The 19,104-nt window shown below is 40.5% G+C and overlaps 1 protein-coding gene across 2 annotated transcripts in view; it reads right to left on the reverse strand.

Moving 5' to 3' along the window:
* Window positions 1-19,104, reverse strand: part of cpne5b (copine Vb) — a 102,974-nt gene that overhangs the window by 23,400 nt on the left and 60,470 nt on the right. For both annotated transcript variants that reach the window (XM_061069734.1, XM_061069733.1), the window contains 2 exons: window positions 6,993-7,096; window positions 5,260-5,364 (listed from right to left, as the gene is read on the reverse strand). In XM_061069734.1, coding sequence (XP_060925717.1) covers window positions 5,260-5,364; window positions 6,993-7,096 — 209 coding nt within the window. The remainder of the gene's footprint in view (window positions 1-5,259; window positions 5,365-6,992; window positions 7,097-19,104) is intronic.

The raw sequence follows: 19,104 nt of genomic DNA on the forward strand, positions 1-19,104 counted from the left end.
CAGAAAAGGAGGAGGACAAAATCCGAGAGGAAGCCATCCCTCTCCAGTCCGATTTGTATTCAGAAAAGCATTTTAGTGCCACAGGTGTAAGTGCAGCAGTTTTAGTCAAGGCAATGCTGCTGAAATAAAGAACCTTTTAGCAGACATCATGTCACCTTAGAGCATCTACCATCATTTCATTTTTTAAATCTGTATCCTAAAGAGTCAGACGCTCAGATCCTCAAAAGGCCCCTTGAACTATCAGAACAATTTACACTCCAAAACTAATCTGCCAAAAGATAACTCTGGCTGCTATTCAAAGGTAATGAACACCAATCAGCTTCAGTAATGGAGGCACATATAATTGAGGAGGTCTGCATTTAACGGGGAGCAGTTCTTCAGCTCTGATTATTTGACGGGGATTAAAATAGACAAAATGTTGAGTTGGGCCATGTTAAAAAAACAAACTAATTAATAAGATGGTTTTAATTAACATTAAAGCTATATATATATATATATATTCACTTTTAAAACATATGCACTTATAGGGAGGAAACACATACAGGGTGTGAAATATTTATGCATAGAAAATGTGGATAATTCAAACACATTGATTGTTTAGCAGGAGATCCAGTGCAACAACTTGACAGAGCCTTTTATTTCTCTCTTCAATTCACACTCTGCCATGCTCCTCTCCTGGACTTACTCATTTGGAACCGGCCCTTTGACATATTGGATTTCTGTTTATTTTTCCTTCTGTCACACTGTAAGTGTACTTGCCTTCTCTTTTCTTCTCTCCTATATTTCTCCTCTCTGCTTCTCACCTCCTCGCCTATTATTTTTCCTACTCTCTGCTTCTTTTTTTTGCCACAATGTAGTCTGTTCCTCCCTAAGGAGAGTGAATGTTCATATGGAGAGATGGATTTGTTCACGGATACCTTGGTTACTCACCAGGGATTCAACTAGAGCTTGTTCTATTGAAGGACAGCCTGCCTAATCAAACTGCCACCCCGACGCCAGCCGACATAGGAAGGCTGTCATGTTTCAATCCTGCTCTGTGATTGTAAGATACTTAAAAAGCTTTTAACCAACAGATATGATTAAAATATAGTATATATATACACACACACACAGGTATAAAGATATACAAAATAAATAGTAAATATGTAGGTTTTGTTTTCATCTGCGTTTGGTAGTGTTTGTGTAATGCTGCTACCTAATAAACACCAATTTCACTTGGAATAATTCATGGAACTAGATGAAAGAATGAGGCATATTTATGGGACTGACATTTATGAGTGTGTTCAACTTAGTGCAGCCTGATTAAATTCCAGGGGACTGTTGGGCCTTGGCCAAGGTGTGTGCTCTTCCGAGGTGCTGTGTGTATAAAAAAAGAACAAAATGAAAATAGTCTCAAACGGATCTCACTTATTACACCTATGAACTTGTTCCAGCTACTCCTTTCCCTCTTTGATGCATCAAACCCGTGGAACATGTCCAAACTTAAGTGCTGATGTAATTAGAGCAAAGGAAATCATCAGCAGTCGTCCACTGACACACTTGTGCAGGCAGGTGCTCTCAACAGAGAGAGGTGACTCACTGCCCTCTCCAACATGTGCTGGACTTGAAATGAGAGCTAGTGCCAACCAGATAATGAGTATGAGGGAGCCACAGGCAATGCCTCCAACTAATAAAGGTACTAGAGCCAAAAACAAGTTATGTGCATTGTGTAGCTATTCTTTAGCCTGACGTTGTCATACTCATGATTCTAGTCAGAATATGAGTCTGAGACCGCTCCATTGGGCTGTGATTATGGGGCGTGTTTCAACCGCACCAGGAAAAAAATGCCTCTTCGCTCAATTGGATAGACCTACAATCAATCAGAGCAACGTAGTATGTGACATATGAATCCCGTAGGAAGGACGGCAAAAACATATTTTCGATCTACAAATGCCTTGATCGCGTTTCTCTGTTCCTCTTTCAAAATTAATGTGCTGTCGATGGCAGACGCAATGGCAGCATCTACACATCTCAGCTCTCCAGCGGCAGGCATGTTTGTGGAAAACAAAGTCAACCCAAGCGCTCTTTGATGACGTAGTTGATTACGTAACTGTTGATCATATGTCCATCATCATATAAAGCCCGCCCTGACAATTTGATTGGTCTGAAAAGCTTCTGTTCGGAGATAATTTCTCACCAACGGAGCGACTCCAGACCGAACTTCCCGACCAAAAAATGTTGTGGGCGGGGCTAGGTTTGTCTGGCACCCAGGCTAGCTATTCTTACCATTCAGGGTCAAATAATTTAGCACATCCTATTTGATATTTGATTTGGCAGTTCATTCAAACATCCAATATGTTGTTTGAAACAACATATTTTTTTCTGCATTATTAATTTGCACATAAAAAATACTGAATGCAAAACAACACATTTGAAAAACTCATCACAGCATAAAAAGTGTCTGTATTAATTAAAGATGAAATGTGACAAAGTGTAATGAAAACAGCCTGAGTGGGTGAAATGGTGACTATACTTCTATTGAAGCTCCCACTAGTGACAAACTTGTTGCATCCTCTTCTTCTACAGTTATCTAATGGTGTTGGACTGGGAAACAGTCGGGTCTGAACCTTAGGGACTCCACCTTCCTCCCTCAGTCCAAAGATATGCAGATTTAGGTTAGATTAAATGAAGACTCTTAACTGATTGTTAGGTGTGAATGGTTGTTTGTCTCTGTATGTTGACCCTGCAATACACTGGCAACTTGTCCAAGGGGGGCATTTAGATTTGGTTCAAACGTTCTGTGTCATAAACTAAATTAAGCCTTTAAAAGCGAAAATTGTCATTTCACCTATACCAATCATTCCTGTGGTATTATATTATTTATTCTGTGCATAAGTTGCCACTGTGAATACCTTTAAGAAATGTTCATAAAATATTTTGAGGTGGCATAAAGGCTCAGATATTTATATTCATCTCCACATAGACAATCGAGCTTTCCATTGATGCCTCTTGGCCCATTTCTTCGATGTGCATTTGACAGGCACCCTCACAGACTCAACATGATCGTGATGAGCGCGTCACAATAAGACGGGGATCAGTGAGCATCCACTCGGTTTGGAGGGGGGTGGGGCATGTTGGTTTAGCCCTTAACAAGAACTCTGCAATATCGTAGTCAGTCGAAACTGGCGACCTCTATTCAAATAGTTTGCTAACACTCCATTTATCGACAAACTGAAAAGCTCCCCGTTTCATTCGAACATATATATTTATCTTATTCAGCTTATTCATATTTTATGGGCACCATATTATCACTTTTTTAATCACTGGAAGCTCTGATGAATGTAAACAGTAATTTACGAGGTCCTGGGTGATAATGCACCATTGTAGAGGTTGAAAAAAAAAATGTATGACTGCGTCTCTAATTAAAAGGAGAAACTGATATTCTGACTTCCACCTCATAAAAAAAAACACAACAATGACACAAAAAGTTTATTCGTCAACCGTGCACTAGTATAAATCTGTTTATAGCACCGTCTTGGTGATATTTCAGGTCTTGCAGCATTTCAGGCTGTTTCAGCTAGTGCCTTGTCACATTTCATTATGCTCATCCTTCCTGTGCATGTGTGTGTGTGTGCGTGCAGGCATTTTTGCATGGCACCGGGGAAGTCTATGATTTGCCTTTGAAGTCCCGCTCAGTCCCTCGTGTATGATTGGATCTGACAGGGCAGTGACCCCTTCTTAGGCTCATGTGTGATTGGTCGGTTCACACAGTTTCACCTAAAATTTCCAAAGTATCAGAACGTTTTTGAGGCAACCCCATTTGTAGCTGTGTCTCTGTCTTTCTCTCTGATTTATCTCAGTTTTCAGACAGGTTCTGAACGTTCTCAGTAATTAGAGGCAGAGCGAGAGAGAGTGAGAGAGAGAGAGAGTGAGAGTGAGAGGATACAGTACGCCACATGAAATATCCCCGCCCCCCACAAAAAGTAATGTGTCTGTCACTCCTGTTTCATCTTCACGCGGCGCTCCTTCATGATTTAGCTTGTTTTCGTCTCAGCACTGTCTTTTAAATTAGAGGCGAGCAGATAAGCTGGGAGAGAAATGAATTCCTCTCCCCTTTGACACAACATGTCTACATTAATTATTGGCCTGTTGTTGTTGCTCGACCAAATGCATAAAAAAAACTAAGCAATGATGGACGGAGAAAATTCACCGTATAATTTTTAATTTTTAAGTTAATATTAAAGTAATTCATCATATACTGCTTTAACATGAGCAATGTCCCCATGCAGCCATTCTGTCGGTCCCCCTGATGATATACATTCAGTATCAATAAACTTTGAAAAAGCAGGTGACCAGCAGCAGGGGCTGGAACCCATGAAAAGCAAAGTGGAGGATCTTGACAACAGTGGTTCAAACAAAAGGCAACAACCACTGATTCTCCAGTTTGTTGTTCTGTAACGAGTTGAGTTTCACCGAACCTTGAACAAAAGGTGAAAAGGTCTTTGTGCAGCAGCGGTGGTGCGGTATCAGGATTCTGCAGTTGATCTTAATTTTGCGCAGCTCAATTACTGCTGTTGCAGAAAGAAAACTCCCAACAGCATTACCACAGGAGAAGTAAACAGCCCATTCATAATGAGCAGGTTTAGAACGGGCAGTGCACTAGTTCATTTAATCACCAAAAGATTGGTATGCACAGCGCCATGCAGCCCCATTCATACACACAGCCTCAACGTGTACAGAACGTTTTTGCTCAGTACAGTTGCTTAGATTGTGTTAAAATAGTACATTTATATGGCTATTTCTTTTAAAGGGAATAGCGCTGATCACAGAAGCAGCACAAGGAGTTGGGTGGAGATTTGTAGAGGATCATTGTTCCTGACCTCTGCTTTCCTGAGAAAATAATAAATCTATAAGAAGGGATGTCCCAAGAACACGGTGGTTTTGTATTAATGTGCCAATGGGAATAAGTGGTCATCTAACACTGCAGCGTGTTGAGCTGCTATTGATTTCTACTGGTTTAACCCTTCGACCCTCTGGTTGTAGTAATGGCTGTCATCAGTATGCAGTTCGTCAGTCAGAGACATTCTGATTAGAGCCATGAAAGCAGTCAATTGATTGATCCCAGCAGAAATCCATCAAGGTAGAGAATGTCAACAGCACCAGTGGGAGATATACTGCATTGAGTCAAGTGCAGCAGCGAAAGGATAAACAGCAGCTGTCGTGATCAGAGAGTGCAAAGAACCGGGTGGTGATGGTTGTGGTGGGGGGGTTGCATTGTACCTGTCATAGTCTCCATTGCAGAGGGCTCGTACCGGGATAGTGAAAGGCTGCCACACTGGATTTAATGTGTTCTTCACCACCTCTGTCTTATGGCAGATCGTAAACCTAAAGGAGGAGGAGGAGGAGGGGGAGAAACGTTAGGGAAGAGAAAGTATTATTTGTCAATATTCTAAGCCAGGAAAGAAAGAGATTAATATTCAAATGAAGGGAGGGGGATGTATGTGAAGAGATGGAAAAAGACTATGTGGGATCCTGAAGTGACAGGAGAGATACCTGAAATAGGGCTGTACCCAGCTTTGTTTTCCGCTTGGCCTGTATCCCAGCTATTTGTGAGTTAGACCACAGAGAGCAATTTCATATTTCAGTCTGGCTTTAAAATCCTTCCCCTTGACCACAAGTGCGACAATCACATGCAAATGGATTTCTGTGTTATCTGAAATGTGTCTCAGAGCAAAGCCTCACGAATTCCTATCAAATACCCCCAGATATCCCTTCCAAAAGCAACAATGCGTATCACTGTTTTTGAATTCAAAGCCTCGGATTACTTGCGCTCCACTAAGTGCCTACAAGCCTTTTAGAACACTGCAAGTCTTTTAGCCTCACAGCTTTTTAATTTGTACCCCCTCCCTCTGGCACAAGCAACACATAGTTCTCACACTTCTGTGGGGATCCATTTCCTACCCTCTTATGTATGAATAAAAATAATGAGAAAAGCTACAAGATGGCTAACAAAGCACTTGCTGAAGTATCGCCAGCTAGATTGGGCTGACGCTGCCACAATTGCAGAGCCCCTTGGGAGGCTGCATAGCGCACGAGAAAGTGTGAGGGGATGGGAGAGAGTTATTCTTCCCTGAGTGAACCGCCTCAGAAACAGACAGGGTTTTTCCAGATGGGAAATGCAGATTGTGTTTTTTTCTTGCTTTTATGCTTCTTGCGTTAACTGCCTGTCTTTTCAATCTCCCGGAGTCATTTATGTAATAGTGTATAGTCACGGGAGTTGTGGTCGCACTGACCACTGATGCTTGACTCGGTGCAGCCTCTTAAGTTGTGCATGCCTCAGTAACCACTCCTCTCCCAATGCACAAATTCAGGTTTCTCTCTACCACACTATATGTCCTCTGATGTTTCATCAGTGATTTCCATCTTTATTATTTTTATTGTAGTGTACAATGGGGAGGTGGTTAGCACTATCGCCTCACAGCAACAAGGTGCCGGGTTCAAATAAAATGTGGAGTTTACATGTTTTCCGGCTAGTCCAGCTTCCCTACGTGCAGATTGGGGCTACATTGACCCAAGGTGTATGAGTGAATGGTTGTTTGTCTCTGTATGCCCCGACAAACACTGGCAACCTGGCCAGTGTACTCCACCTATAGCTCAGCTTGGATTGGCTCCAGCTCCCCCTGTGGCACTCGGAAGGATGGGTGGGGATAGACCTGATGCAACCAATGCATATAAATACCTCCAAGACTAAATGCGATATTTGACAGCTTCTCCCTTTGAAGCTGGATGAGAAATGTTTGCGTAAATGTGATGTCATCATTTTCAAGACACGTGACTGATGAAACACATTGTGATTTGCTGAAACACCCACAGGAAACACATGCATTGCAGATTTCTTTTCACGTGTCTCAACACCTGTCCCCTGAACTTCTCCTGCAAAACATCTGCTGTTTAAAACAATTGTTATACGAAAACGCTTGTTCTAGGAAAACCAAACTACATCAAGGACTCACGTTCCATCCTCGTTGCTTCTGTAAAAGACCATGAAGGGGTCTGACTTGCCAAAGAAATCCTTCTTGTCCAGCTTGTTGGCACAGAACTGCATAGTGCCGCTATCCTGCAGGGGAATATGGAAATGAGGTAAGAGGAATTAGACATGAATTTGGGAGTAGGGAAGGGTACCATAACTTTTTTTCATAATTTCAGAATAGATCATAATATGTATGTGTCCTAATTTTCCCTTCTTACACAACGTTTTCTGTATTAACTCTGCAGTTTAATGAAAAAGATTCAGTAGGAGATACGATAATGTTGTGTTCAGCGGATCAGTGTTGGGTGATCTTTTAACGTCAACCTGTCACATCAAAGCCAATATGAGTCTCAATATATCCGCTAGAGATGAGCTGAAATGGGTTTTAGCAGGAGGTTAAGAGGACTCAATGTTCAGTGCTTTATTTCCACAAACACACACACACTGCAAAAGGTGCAGTTGAAAAAAAGGTTACAGAGGGCTCAGAAGACACTATTTCATGAATAATATCATAGAAAATTATTTTAATATATTTTGGGAAAATGCACTTTGCACATCCGTGTAAGGATGTTGCTGTCTGTTGTTTCAGAGTGTGTTGTGCTGTGTGATTATCACCTCCAAATATGCTCTCTATGAACTACTGGCCGGCAGCCAGTGCACTCAATAGCGTTATCTATAAAAACAACCTAATGTTCCACCAGTAGTATGTGTGTGTGTGAGTATGTTTGTGTGTATGTGTTCTGTTCAAGTATGCAAGAACATAACCATTGTTGCATATCCACCCACCAGCAGTCCTGCTAACATTACTGCCAGCTGCTTACCAAGTCTAATTCTAGGATGAGTAATGGTCGTCAAACTAACTTCTTGTGATACCCGTCACAGCATCTGGGGAGCATCTGATGCTTCGAGAGCATTTCAGCCTCAGAGAAACATCAAACACAAATTACACTGTCTGCTTTGGGCTTTGTGTTTCTCTCATGTATGTCAAAGGCTGTTTCTTCTCTTGATGTAGTCAAAAAACACGATCATGTGCTTAATGTAGGAACATTTCCGGACCTTTGGATTCTTTTCACGTTAAGATGTTACACAAAAAAAAGAAAAAGTAAAAGGTCCAGTATGTACGATTTAGATGAAAGGGATCTATTGGCAGAAATTGTATATAAAATAACCCTAGTGATGTTTTCACTATAGTGTGTTTCATCTAAATTGTACAAATTCTTGTTTTCTTTACCTTAGAATGGGAAACTTTATAAATACATTATATTTACATCTGAAGCAGGTCCTCTCTACGGAGGCCGCCCTGCTTTTAAAGTAGTCCAAATTGGACAAACTAAACACTTTCCTTTTTATGACAACTGAAGTCTACCACAGGTTCTCCTTCATGTTTGGAAGGGGAGGGTGAGGTGAGGGGTGTTCAGCTGCAACATGCAACTTCACAGCTAGATGTCACTAAACTCACTGAACCTTTAAATCAGAGGTTTTACTGATTTAGCATTAACAAAGAAACATGTTGGGTTATGTTATCTCCTGTTGGCTCAAACCTGGGTTTGTTTTGTAGTATAACTGTATATGTGGTGTAATATGGGCGACTGTGGCCTGCAGAGCAGGTCGACCATTAAACAAAAGGTCACTGGTTTGATCCCTGGCTGCTCCTGTCCACAGGCTGAAGTGTCCTTGGGCAAGACACTGAACCCCAAATTGCCTCTGACAGCTTTGCCGTGCGTGAATGATGTTTGATAGAATGGTTGAATGAGGCTTGTAGTGAAAAGATTTTAATGTCGCAAAACATGAACATTATGATAACCGATTAAACATGTAGTGCATAACATTGGCCTCCAGGGGTTTCTTAATCAAAACGATAAAAGAAGACCTAGTGAACCAGCATGGAATTATATGAGTTGAACTCAGCCAAATTGTCGATGTTGATGTTTATGGATGAGGTAATAATATCTTCATAATAACTTGAATTTATATAGCGTCTTTCAAGAGCACCAAGGACTCTTTAAATGTGTCACTAGGGCCACAAAAAAGATATGTCATTTCAATGGATGTGGGTGTGTTACGCAGGTAGTGGCTAATGCATTAAGCTGTTATAAGAAAAACAAATTTAAATTTAATTTATTGTTTCTACAACCTCATATTTGTTCCATCCGTTTTTGGAACTTAAAGCTTGATGTTTCTCACATGAGTAGAGGAGTAACACATATATCTGCACAAGCTTTCCTTTGAGCACCAACTTGCTTACTCAGAAATGACCTCATCAAATAGGATCTGGAAAACTTATCTTAAGATATTACTCAGGAACAGCAGCTTCAATATTCATATTTAACGACTTGAGTTGAATTGTGCTATTTTAATTATCTTGGCAACGATTAATCAGTTAATAAAGTTCTCAGTGGTCTCTCTTTATGATAATTTTACTGTGTGTGTCTGTGTGTGTGTGTGTGTGTGTGAGTGAAGGCCATTGCGGATTTGAAAGATAAACTAACAAACACTATAAAAAGCCAAACACACACATCAGATAAATCAGAGACCAGCAGCAGATGCTGGGAGATTTATTTTCACTACAAAACAACTCTTCTTCTGGTGCTCTCTCTAACAAATAAGCCTGATGGTGCATTTTGTCCACCAGTTGTTTATCATGAAACATGGAGCTTTTGCCAAACCCCAAAAAATAAATCACTTGTGTGCCGTTGAGGCTCGCACTACTTGTTTACTATCCCTGCTCTTGGCTCTCACTATGTGGCGGCAGTCGGGACCTGACTTATCTCAGGCACAGGGGCTGTAGCTAATCTCTGAAACACAGTGGGTTCATTACAGTACATTCAGATGCTATAACAGTAGATTGCCGATGTTGCCGGAGCCCGAGGCCTTACACTGGGCAGCCATGGCGCCACTAATGATAGCTTAATAGCTTTTTAATGTTGCAGCTTGCACCTCGTGTCTGGCTGGGTGCCGAGCGGCAAATCAGCACAAGAACGTGTGAGGGGCTGCAAGTGTGCTAGAGGGAGAGCAGGAGTGTTTCTGCGCACATATGCCGCTTCCCATTTTAATGCCCGTGTGCGTCCTACCACAGTGTCCTCTCTCTTTATCACACACAGCCAGGGAGCACACACTCCCCCCCCCCCCCCGACACACTCATGAACACGTCCACTCCACTCCAGCTGCGAGAGGAACTTTATCTCTAATCCCCCCCTCACCCTGAGGACACACACACACCACATGTCATTTGACACAAACCCCCTGTACAAAAAAGAAGAGAGCTCGTCTTCCCACTGTGTCATTCCTTTTAAAACACTTCTTTAGAGGAGTATCAGCTCCCATGCTGCTCACTGACTTTTATCTGTAGCAACAGATTAAATCTGATCCCTGGGGCCTTCTGTTTCAACAAGTACCTAATTCAACAAGTAACTAACTGTGACAATGTACTCGCTGCACATGAACGCAGTGCTCAGTCTTCCAGTTTAGGCTGCACCGGGTGGCAGCACTTATAACTCTCCTAATAAAAATTATTAAAGAAACAGCCACAGGCTCCGGTTGTTTTTGACTTTGACAGAGTCGTAAGACCACAACACCTTCACTGACTCAAATTCTGAAGACAGTCGGACCGTGAATGTACCTGCTAGTATATGCAACATATGGAGGCTCATTACAGCAATGAGCATATATACAGTATATATAACAAATGCTTATTTTGTTGATTACTCTTGGCAAAATGACATGTAAAGTAAAATAAAATATGACATCATAGCCTGTTTATAAAGATGGAAGACATGACCGGTCTCCAAAAGTAAAGCCAAACCATCTTGATCAACCCCTGGTGGCCGGCCGCAGTGTAAGTCATAAATCCCCCATGTTAGTAGATAGGACAGTCAAATCATGGTAGGTTAGTTATTATCACACTTAGTGTATGTTGATACAAACATCATGAAAACATCATGATTGACAGTTGATGCTGAGATCAAAGCAAATCAGTTTTATATCAAAATGACAAAAATGAGACAACCCACATACACCAATCTCACAATCAACAATTACATTAAAAACGGGAGCAATGTCAACAATTACATTAAAAACGGGAGCAATGGATGATTGGAGTCTAGGTTTATTTTCTCATACAACTGCCTGCATTTTGACTCATTCCCCCGCACTCAGCACCTGTTATTTAATCACTTTCCGGCTTTGCGGATCTCATGTCTAGTTCACTTAAACTTATAACTTGGAATGTCCAGGGACTGGGCCATGTAATTAAAAGGAAGAAGATTTTAACATATTTGAAAAAACAAAAATGTGATATAGCATTACTTCAGGAAACCAGGCTATCTGATACAGAACATTTGAAACTTAAGAGGGACTGGGTAGGCAAAGTTTACTTTTCCTCCCATTCACAGAATAAAAAAGGTACAGCCATTCTTATAAATAAGAACCTTCCCTTCATCTTGGAACATGAAGAAAAGGACTCAGAGGGGAGATTTATTTTGATTAAGGGTTCGATTCTTGGACAACATATAACTATTCTCAATATTTATGCACCAAATATTGATTCACCCCAGTTTATGTCGCAAATGATTTTGATGTTTAACCATCACTGCAAGGGCTTGGGCTTCCTAGCCGGCGATTTGAATTGTATAATGAACATCTCTCTGGATAAATCCTCTCCTGCAAACAAGTCTAACCCGAGAGCATCTGCTGTCCTTAAAAACTTATGCACAGATACCGGATTGATAGATATATGGCGACATTTAAATCCTAAAAGGAGAGACTACACGTTTTATTCAAATCCCCATAATTCGTATTCTAGACTAGACTATTTTTTTATTCCCAAAGACTTTTTACACTCTGTCCAGACTTGCTGTATAGATTCTATTGTCTTATCAGACCACGCTCCGGTACATCTATGCATTAACCCATTATTTAACATTCCTAGAACTCCCATTTGGAGATTCAATTCGTCATTTTTAAATAGTGACTCTTTTTGCGTTTTTGTCCGGAACAACTTATCACAATTCTGGCTCGACAATAAAAGCTCTCCAGTGTCCTCTGCCACGATTTGGGATGCAGCTAAAGCCACTTTACGTGGTTACCTTATATCCTACAGCTCTCATCAGAAAAAGGTTTTAGAGGAAAACAGAAAGAATCTTGAAAAAGAATTGACTAGGCTGGAGCAGATACATAAACAGTCACCTACTCTAGCAAACTTAAAGGCGCTAGTCGCTGTTAAGACTGCACTTAACTTGGATCATACTCGCCATGTTCAGAAACTGTTACTTTACACTAAACAGAAATATTATGAATTTGGCAATAAGTCCAGTCGCCTGCTTGCCCACCAACTGAAAAATCAAAATAATGATCGCTCAATTAATATGATAAGAACACAGAATGGGGATGTCACACATGATCCAACGATTGTCAATAGTACTTTCCGGGATTTTTATAAATCCCTGTATAGTACAGATAAGGCTGACGAGGCTGACATTGCTTCATATTTGAACAATGTCCCTTTACCTACTATTGCAGAGGAGGATCGCTACAGCCTAGACGCTGCATTCACTCCAGAGGAGGTCTGGGCTGCAATTCAGTCTATGCCAAATGGGAAGTGTCCAGGCCCCGACGGGTTTCCACTGGAATTTTTTAAGAAATTCTGGCCAGAGATCCGCACAATTTTTATGCCTGCCGTTAATGGTATCTTGAGAGATGGCATGCCCCCCTCCTGGAGATACGCTTCCATTAGTTTACTTCTAAAAAAAGATAAAAACCCTTTAGATTGTTCATCATTTAGGCCTATTAGTCTCCTCAATGCGGACTACAAAATTATGGCAAAGGTACTGGCTCGGAGATTGGAAAACATCCTTCCGAAAATAATAAACCCAGATCAAGCGGGGTTTGTAAAATCAAGATATGGCACAGACAATGTACGTCGCGTTCTTAATATTGTTCAATATCTTAACGCACACAAAAATCCAGCACTTATAGTCTCCCTTGATGCCGAAAAGGCTTTCGACCGGGTTGAATGGTCTTTTCTGTTTCCGGTGTTAGCAAAATTCGGCCTGGGCTCTAATTTCATTAACATGATTAAAACCTTCTATACAGACCCAATAACCACAGTTAATACAAATGGTTTGATGTCTGATGGCTTCCCGGTGCGCAGGGGTTGCAGACAGGGGTGCCCCCTGTCACCTTTACTGTTTATACTGTTTATTGAACCTCTGGCCGAGGCCATCAGAACTAACCCTGATATATTTGGGATTGGGGTGGGTGAGGAAAACCACATTATTTCCTTATTTGCAGATGATGTCCTTTTATATATTTATAAACCTGAGAAATCAATTCCGGCAGTTTTGAAATCTATAGCCACATTCAGTGCCCTGTCGGGTTATAAGATTAACCTGGGGAAGTCGGTTGTTACACCCTTTGATATCCCCCAGGATATGTCTATACAATCTCCTTTCCAAGTGTCCAGGAGGGGTTTTAAATATTTAGGTATCTTTGTCACCCCTGATTTAAATAATCTGTTTGAAACTAATTACTCACCTCTAATTCAAAGGGTTAAGAACGATCTGACAAAATGGGCCTCGATACCAACTTCTTTCCTCGGGAGAATCAACACTATAAAAATGAATATTCTTCCTCGATTGAACTATTTATTTCAAAATCTCCCGTGCTATCTGACCTCTGCATTTTTTAAGTCTCTGAATTCTCATGTATCTCGCTATATCTGGAACGATAAACATCCAAGAGTTAAGTTCTCTACTCTTACTAAGCCAAAGGATCTCGGAGGCTTGTCATTGCCTTCTCTACAACTATACTATTGGTCAACACAACTTAAAATGATGTCAGAGTGGTTTTTGAATAGGAAAGATTCCTTATGGTTGGGTCTTGAATCTCAATCTTGTTATCCCAGAAAACTTACTTCCCTTCCATTCATCAATAATATAGATCATTTAAATCATCTCAAGAATAACATAATTGTTTATAACACACTACTAGTCTGGCGAGACGTGAGGAAATACCAGAATATCCCTCCTGTCCTCTCTCTCCGATCTCCCCTGGCTCTGAATCCAGATTTACCAGCACAGATTAGGAGTATTGGTCTGATGGAGTGGGCATCTAAGGGCCTATCTAACTTTATGGACCTGTTGGACTCCGACTCTGTTAAACCATTTGAGCAAATCAGGGCTGATTTTAATATTCCTCACAAAGACTTTTATAAGTATCTCCAAATTCGTCACTTCATAGGGTCCCTTCTGAGGACAGGCAAGATTCGCATGGGACTGTCAGAGTTGGAAAACACAATAATTCTGGCTAAGTCTCCCAAAAAACTGATATCAAAGATTTATGTTTCACTTTTTTATTTTGAATCTTCAGGTTATGACTCTTTGAAGCCGGTATGGGAGCGCGACCTGGAGGTGACGTTTAACCCTATAGACTGGGACAAGATCTGTAGTGGGGTTTTCCCCAAATGTACCTCAATCTCCATACATGAACAGAACTTTAAATTTTTTTTTAGAACCTATTACACACCTGTTCGCCTCCAGAGAATGTTCCCTGACACCTCTAACCTTTGTTATAAATGTAAAGTACATAAAGGTACATTTATTCACTTGTTTTGGTCATGCGACCTTATACAGACTTTCTGGAAGGGGGTACACTCTGTAATTCAGGAGGTCACGGGTAAAATATTCTTGCTGACTTCCTCTTTCTGTCTCCTCAGTCATACCCCAGACAATCTCTTTGATGCGGACACTAATTCTTTGTTGATAATTCTTTTATTTTTGGCTAAAAAATGTATTTTGCTGAGGTGGTCAACCCCTCAGGTCCCTACAGTCGACATGTGGATATCGCAGATTTCTGCTCTTTTCCCCATTGAGAAGTTGACCCACGACCTCAATCACAAATCAGTCAGGTTTTGGAAGATCTGGGAACCGGTGCATTCATTCTTACAAAAGCCATAACTCATATTCTTTTTCTGGAAGGGGAGGACTAACTGCTCTTTTATTTTATTTGTTTCATTCTTTTTATTTTATATACGCTATTCCCTTGTCTATCTCCTGTCATCCTGCTGATTGTGTATGTATGTATGTTTGTGTATACACGGATGTATGTGTGTATGTATGTATGTATGTGTGTATATATATATATATATATATGTATGTATGTATGTATGGGTATGTGTATGTGTGTATATAAATATATGTATATATGTGTGTAAGGATATATACTGCAGTGCTCATTGTTAGTTTGGGGTGGGATTTTTGTTGTTGTTCTGTTTGTTTTGTTGTCTGTTCTGTTTTTCTAATGTTTGTTCTATAAAATGGTTAAAAACCAATAAAAAGAATATAAAAAAAAAAAAAAAACGGGAGCAAAGCAACTGATCCATCACGAATGTCATCAGTGTAGCATGACGTTCCTTTGTTGTCTGCAGACAGTTTCTTCTAGTTTTCCTCAGCTCAATAGACATTAATGGTGGCAAAATAAGGCATCATTGCCGTTTTTTGAGTTAGGAGGAGGAGGGACACACCATAAAAATCTCTGCGGTACTAATAAGCACATTAAAGCTATTTATGGTGAAGGAATGGGCTGGAGATATTAAATATGCATCAGCTCCCGCCTCATTAAAGCTCTGTGGCATGAACACAGATTCTTGCAAAGGTCTGTGATCAACAGCCGCTTATATGGAGAGATCCAGGCATTAATATTTTAACAGGGAGGGGGGGGGGGGGGTGACAGGCTATAGGTAGACACACCCCCACAACCTCAGGGGAGTAATTATGTTGTAAACGTTAGTGGCATTAGAGAAGGGAGGAGCAGTGCATTTGTAGTCCAGGTATCACTCATGTTGTGGGGACCTAAATCTCTTTTATGGTCACCATATGGGGACAGAAGTCCTCATAATGTAAATACTTAAATCTTACAGTGAAGACATGTTTTGCGGTCATGGTTAGGTTAGGATTAGACATGTAGTAGTTATGGATAAATTTAGGTTCCAGGAAATAACGTAATTTATGTGCTCTGAAGCCATGGATACACACCTTTGTGTGTTTGTGTGTGTTTGTGTGTGTGTGTGTGTGTGTGTGTGTTAGGTTGAGTAAGAGTTCCACTTGTGACAGAGAAAATGGTTAAATGATAAGAGCAAAGCTAGTAAATGTGCTTTCTATCATTAAGGCCAAACCAGTGTATTTTCAGAACAGTCATTCTGGCAGGAATTATCATTAACATCTGAGCACATGTGTTTTTGTCTCTCAGAGTAAAGGAGACGGGACAGTAGGATTTAACATGGTAAACAATGAAAGATGACTCCCTGCTGTTTGACTTGTAGTTTTGTTTGTTCAGTGGACACACACAAACACGTGTAGACGTATACATGATCCTTATCATTACTTTACTCCTTCCTCTGCTCTTTTCTTGCTTGAATCTGTTATATTCTATATTTCACATTTTGTTTCCCCCTTGTTCTCTGTTCAATAGATGACGACTTACAGTTTGATCCATAGAGAATGTGGTGAATGATGCTTCTCAGATTCACTGCACAGTGTGAAGAGAAATATAGAGGCCGAATGAGTTTTAATAAATTCAATGGAATATACCGTACACTGTGTATTTGTTTCACATGGTAATTTGTCATTGTGCCAAACTTTGGTGAAGAACCCAAATTACTTCAAAACACATTTCTTCTCAAAGGGTTCAGAGTCATGATTACCCCATTAGCACGACTCAAGCTGATGTGCTTACACATCCGTCATTTGAGATGAGGCAACAATCCTGCTCAAAATGAAAATATTTCATCTAGAGCGAAAAATCTGTGGTTTTCCCGACAACATAAGTGCACAAACCAGGGAGGTAAAAAGGAAAGAGGACAGAAAGCGGAGCTTCTCATAGGCTTTGAGTTCTCTCGCTTCCTTTCACTCCCTCTCTCTACATTCCCATTAGCTGTTTATGGCCAAACACACGCTTCAAAACAGCCCAGTGATTAAATTTGAACAAATAAAGGGGAATGAAAATCCTCTTGGGGGGCGGGGGAGGGGGGATTATTGCATCAGCGAGTTCATATGGAGGAACTTTATTTCCCAGAGAGAGCGAGAGAGCACAGAGAGATGTGAGGAACCTGAGGTGGTTCTGCGCCCACTCTGCACGACTCACACATCCTGTTGCACTGTTAGAAAAATAAAACGTATTTAGTCATGCATCATTACGTTTCTTTCTTGCCCCTGACTGTGACCATGGTCCTGTCGGAGACAGTAATGCAGTTTGAATTCAATAATGAGGGCAGGAGCTGACAGTCAGGAGCGTCATGAAGTTTCATCCATGAAAGTATGAGAGGGTTTTATAATTAGCTGTAATTGTTTGCCTCCTGTTGAGCAGGCACCTAATTTGTATCCGGTGCTAATAATGATCAGACGAAGTTCCCACTTTGCAAGGTGAAGCATTATTCTTTCATTAATAATTATTCAAAATACATTGAATAATGTTTCCTTTTTAATTAAAACACTCAAGCAATTAAAAAGGAAAAAGTAGATGAGTTGGTTGAGAAGGAGTGGGCTGTGTTTTTAAGAAATCACAGCGCACAATTATTTTGTGCTGTTGGCCACAAATATTTGTACATGTATTGGAGACACTGCTATATGTGTTCAAATATGTCTCTGTTCCAAGAGATCCTGAAGATGCCAGCTAAATAGGAGGTCCTTTAATGTGGCCTAGGAGGCATTTAAGGTCACACTGTTAAAAGAAGGTGACAATGTGACCCTTATCAACTTCAAATGTGGTCTGAGGGATGGGACCACATGGGTCTTGGTTGCATTCACATCTGAACTTAGAGCAGTCCACTTGTGATTGGATCACCTGAGACTGGTGTTAATACCAGGACTGAACACGGCCTTTCTGAAACTAACAATCCAACCTTTATACGGGGTATTATATATACCCACCCAGATGCACTCGCACATATAACTCCCTCTAATATCGTAAAATTCTCATTTAGACTTCATACAGATTAAAGAGGTGATACAGGTGGAGATGTGAGTAATCAAGAGATTCTTATCTTTAACAAAAGTGCAAATAACTGAATTCTCATAATGTCAATTCTCCTGAACAGGCGTGTTAGCCTGCAGTGTACTGGGCGTGGTCAGCTGGGTCAGGGGAGAGTAGGAAGATTTAAAAAAAATAGTTTATCATCTTTAGCTGCTCCTCATTTGATCGCTATTAGATTAATTTAAATTTCTGTATTTTAACTTATCAAAGAGGAATATGAGCAATACATGTCTTTCCTAAGACTTACATTTTGTAGAACCAAAAGTAGATTATCAACTTTTCTAGTCTCACAATTTACAAAATAATAAATAAAGCTTTAATAGGGTTGTTTGTGTTGCACAGTAGGTTTGAAAAACCCAGAGAACCGTGTTTTAGATTATATTTTAATCAGTGTTGTTCCCATGCCAGGGTTAAATTATGGATAACGAAGCTGGGATCAACACGAGGATCATAAATATATATAAATACTTCCTCTCACTCTAAAGAAGTTAAGCTAAAATTAAGAATTTATAGAGCTTGTGAAGTAGCTGCATGTTTTTCAATGTGTTGGATGGTGCAGCAGACTTTCACACATTCGTCTTTGTAATGGTCTTATCGAGAAATGAAAACAATTTAAAGATTACTCAGACACGTTGAAGAGTAAAACTGTGTGGCTTTGTCTTCCTTGGGAGAATCTTTTTTTGGGTACAGGGAGTTGCTGCCTCAATGCAAAAAACACACAATAAAAACTTTAAATAGGACACGCGCCAAACATTTGTTTGTGCAAATACAAATTGTTTGGTTATCCCTGGGAGCCTGCTCAAGTCAGCTGCTTCAACCATGATTCTGTCTGTCCTCCACATTCACATAAATTAGTTTATCTGACAAAGGGATGAATGAGCGTTGTACCGGTTGTGTTTGTACAGAGGGATTCTGAACCTCTTCCCAGAGTCCTTCCAAACATATTTAGAGCTTATTCACTGCAAGCAACAACTTTTATCACACAAGTTGTCATGTGAGCCATGGATTGATGAAAAAGTGGATATATTCACTTTAGCTGCTCTCTGTATCTTTCAAGCCTAGAGTCCAGG

Source organism: Limanda limanda, chromosome 4 (assembly GCF_963576545.1).
Source record: "Limanda limanda chromosome 4, fLimLim1.1, whole genome shotgun sequence".
Lineage (NCBI taxonomy): Eukaryota > Metazoa > Chordata > Actinopteri > Pleuronectiformes > Pleuronectidae > Limanda > Limanda limanda.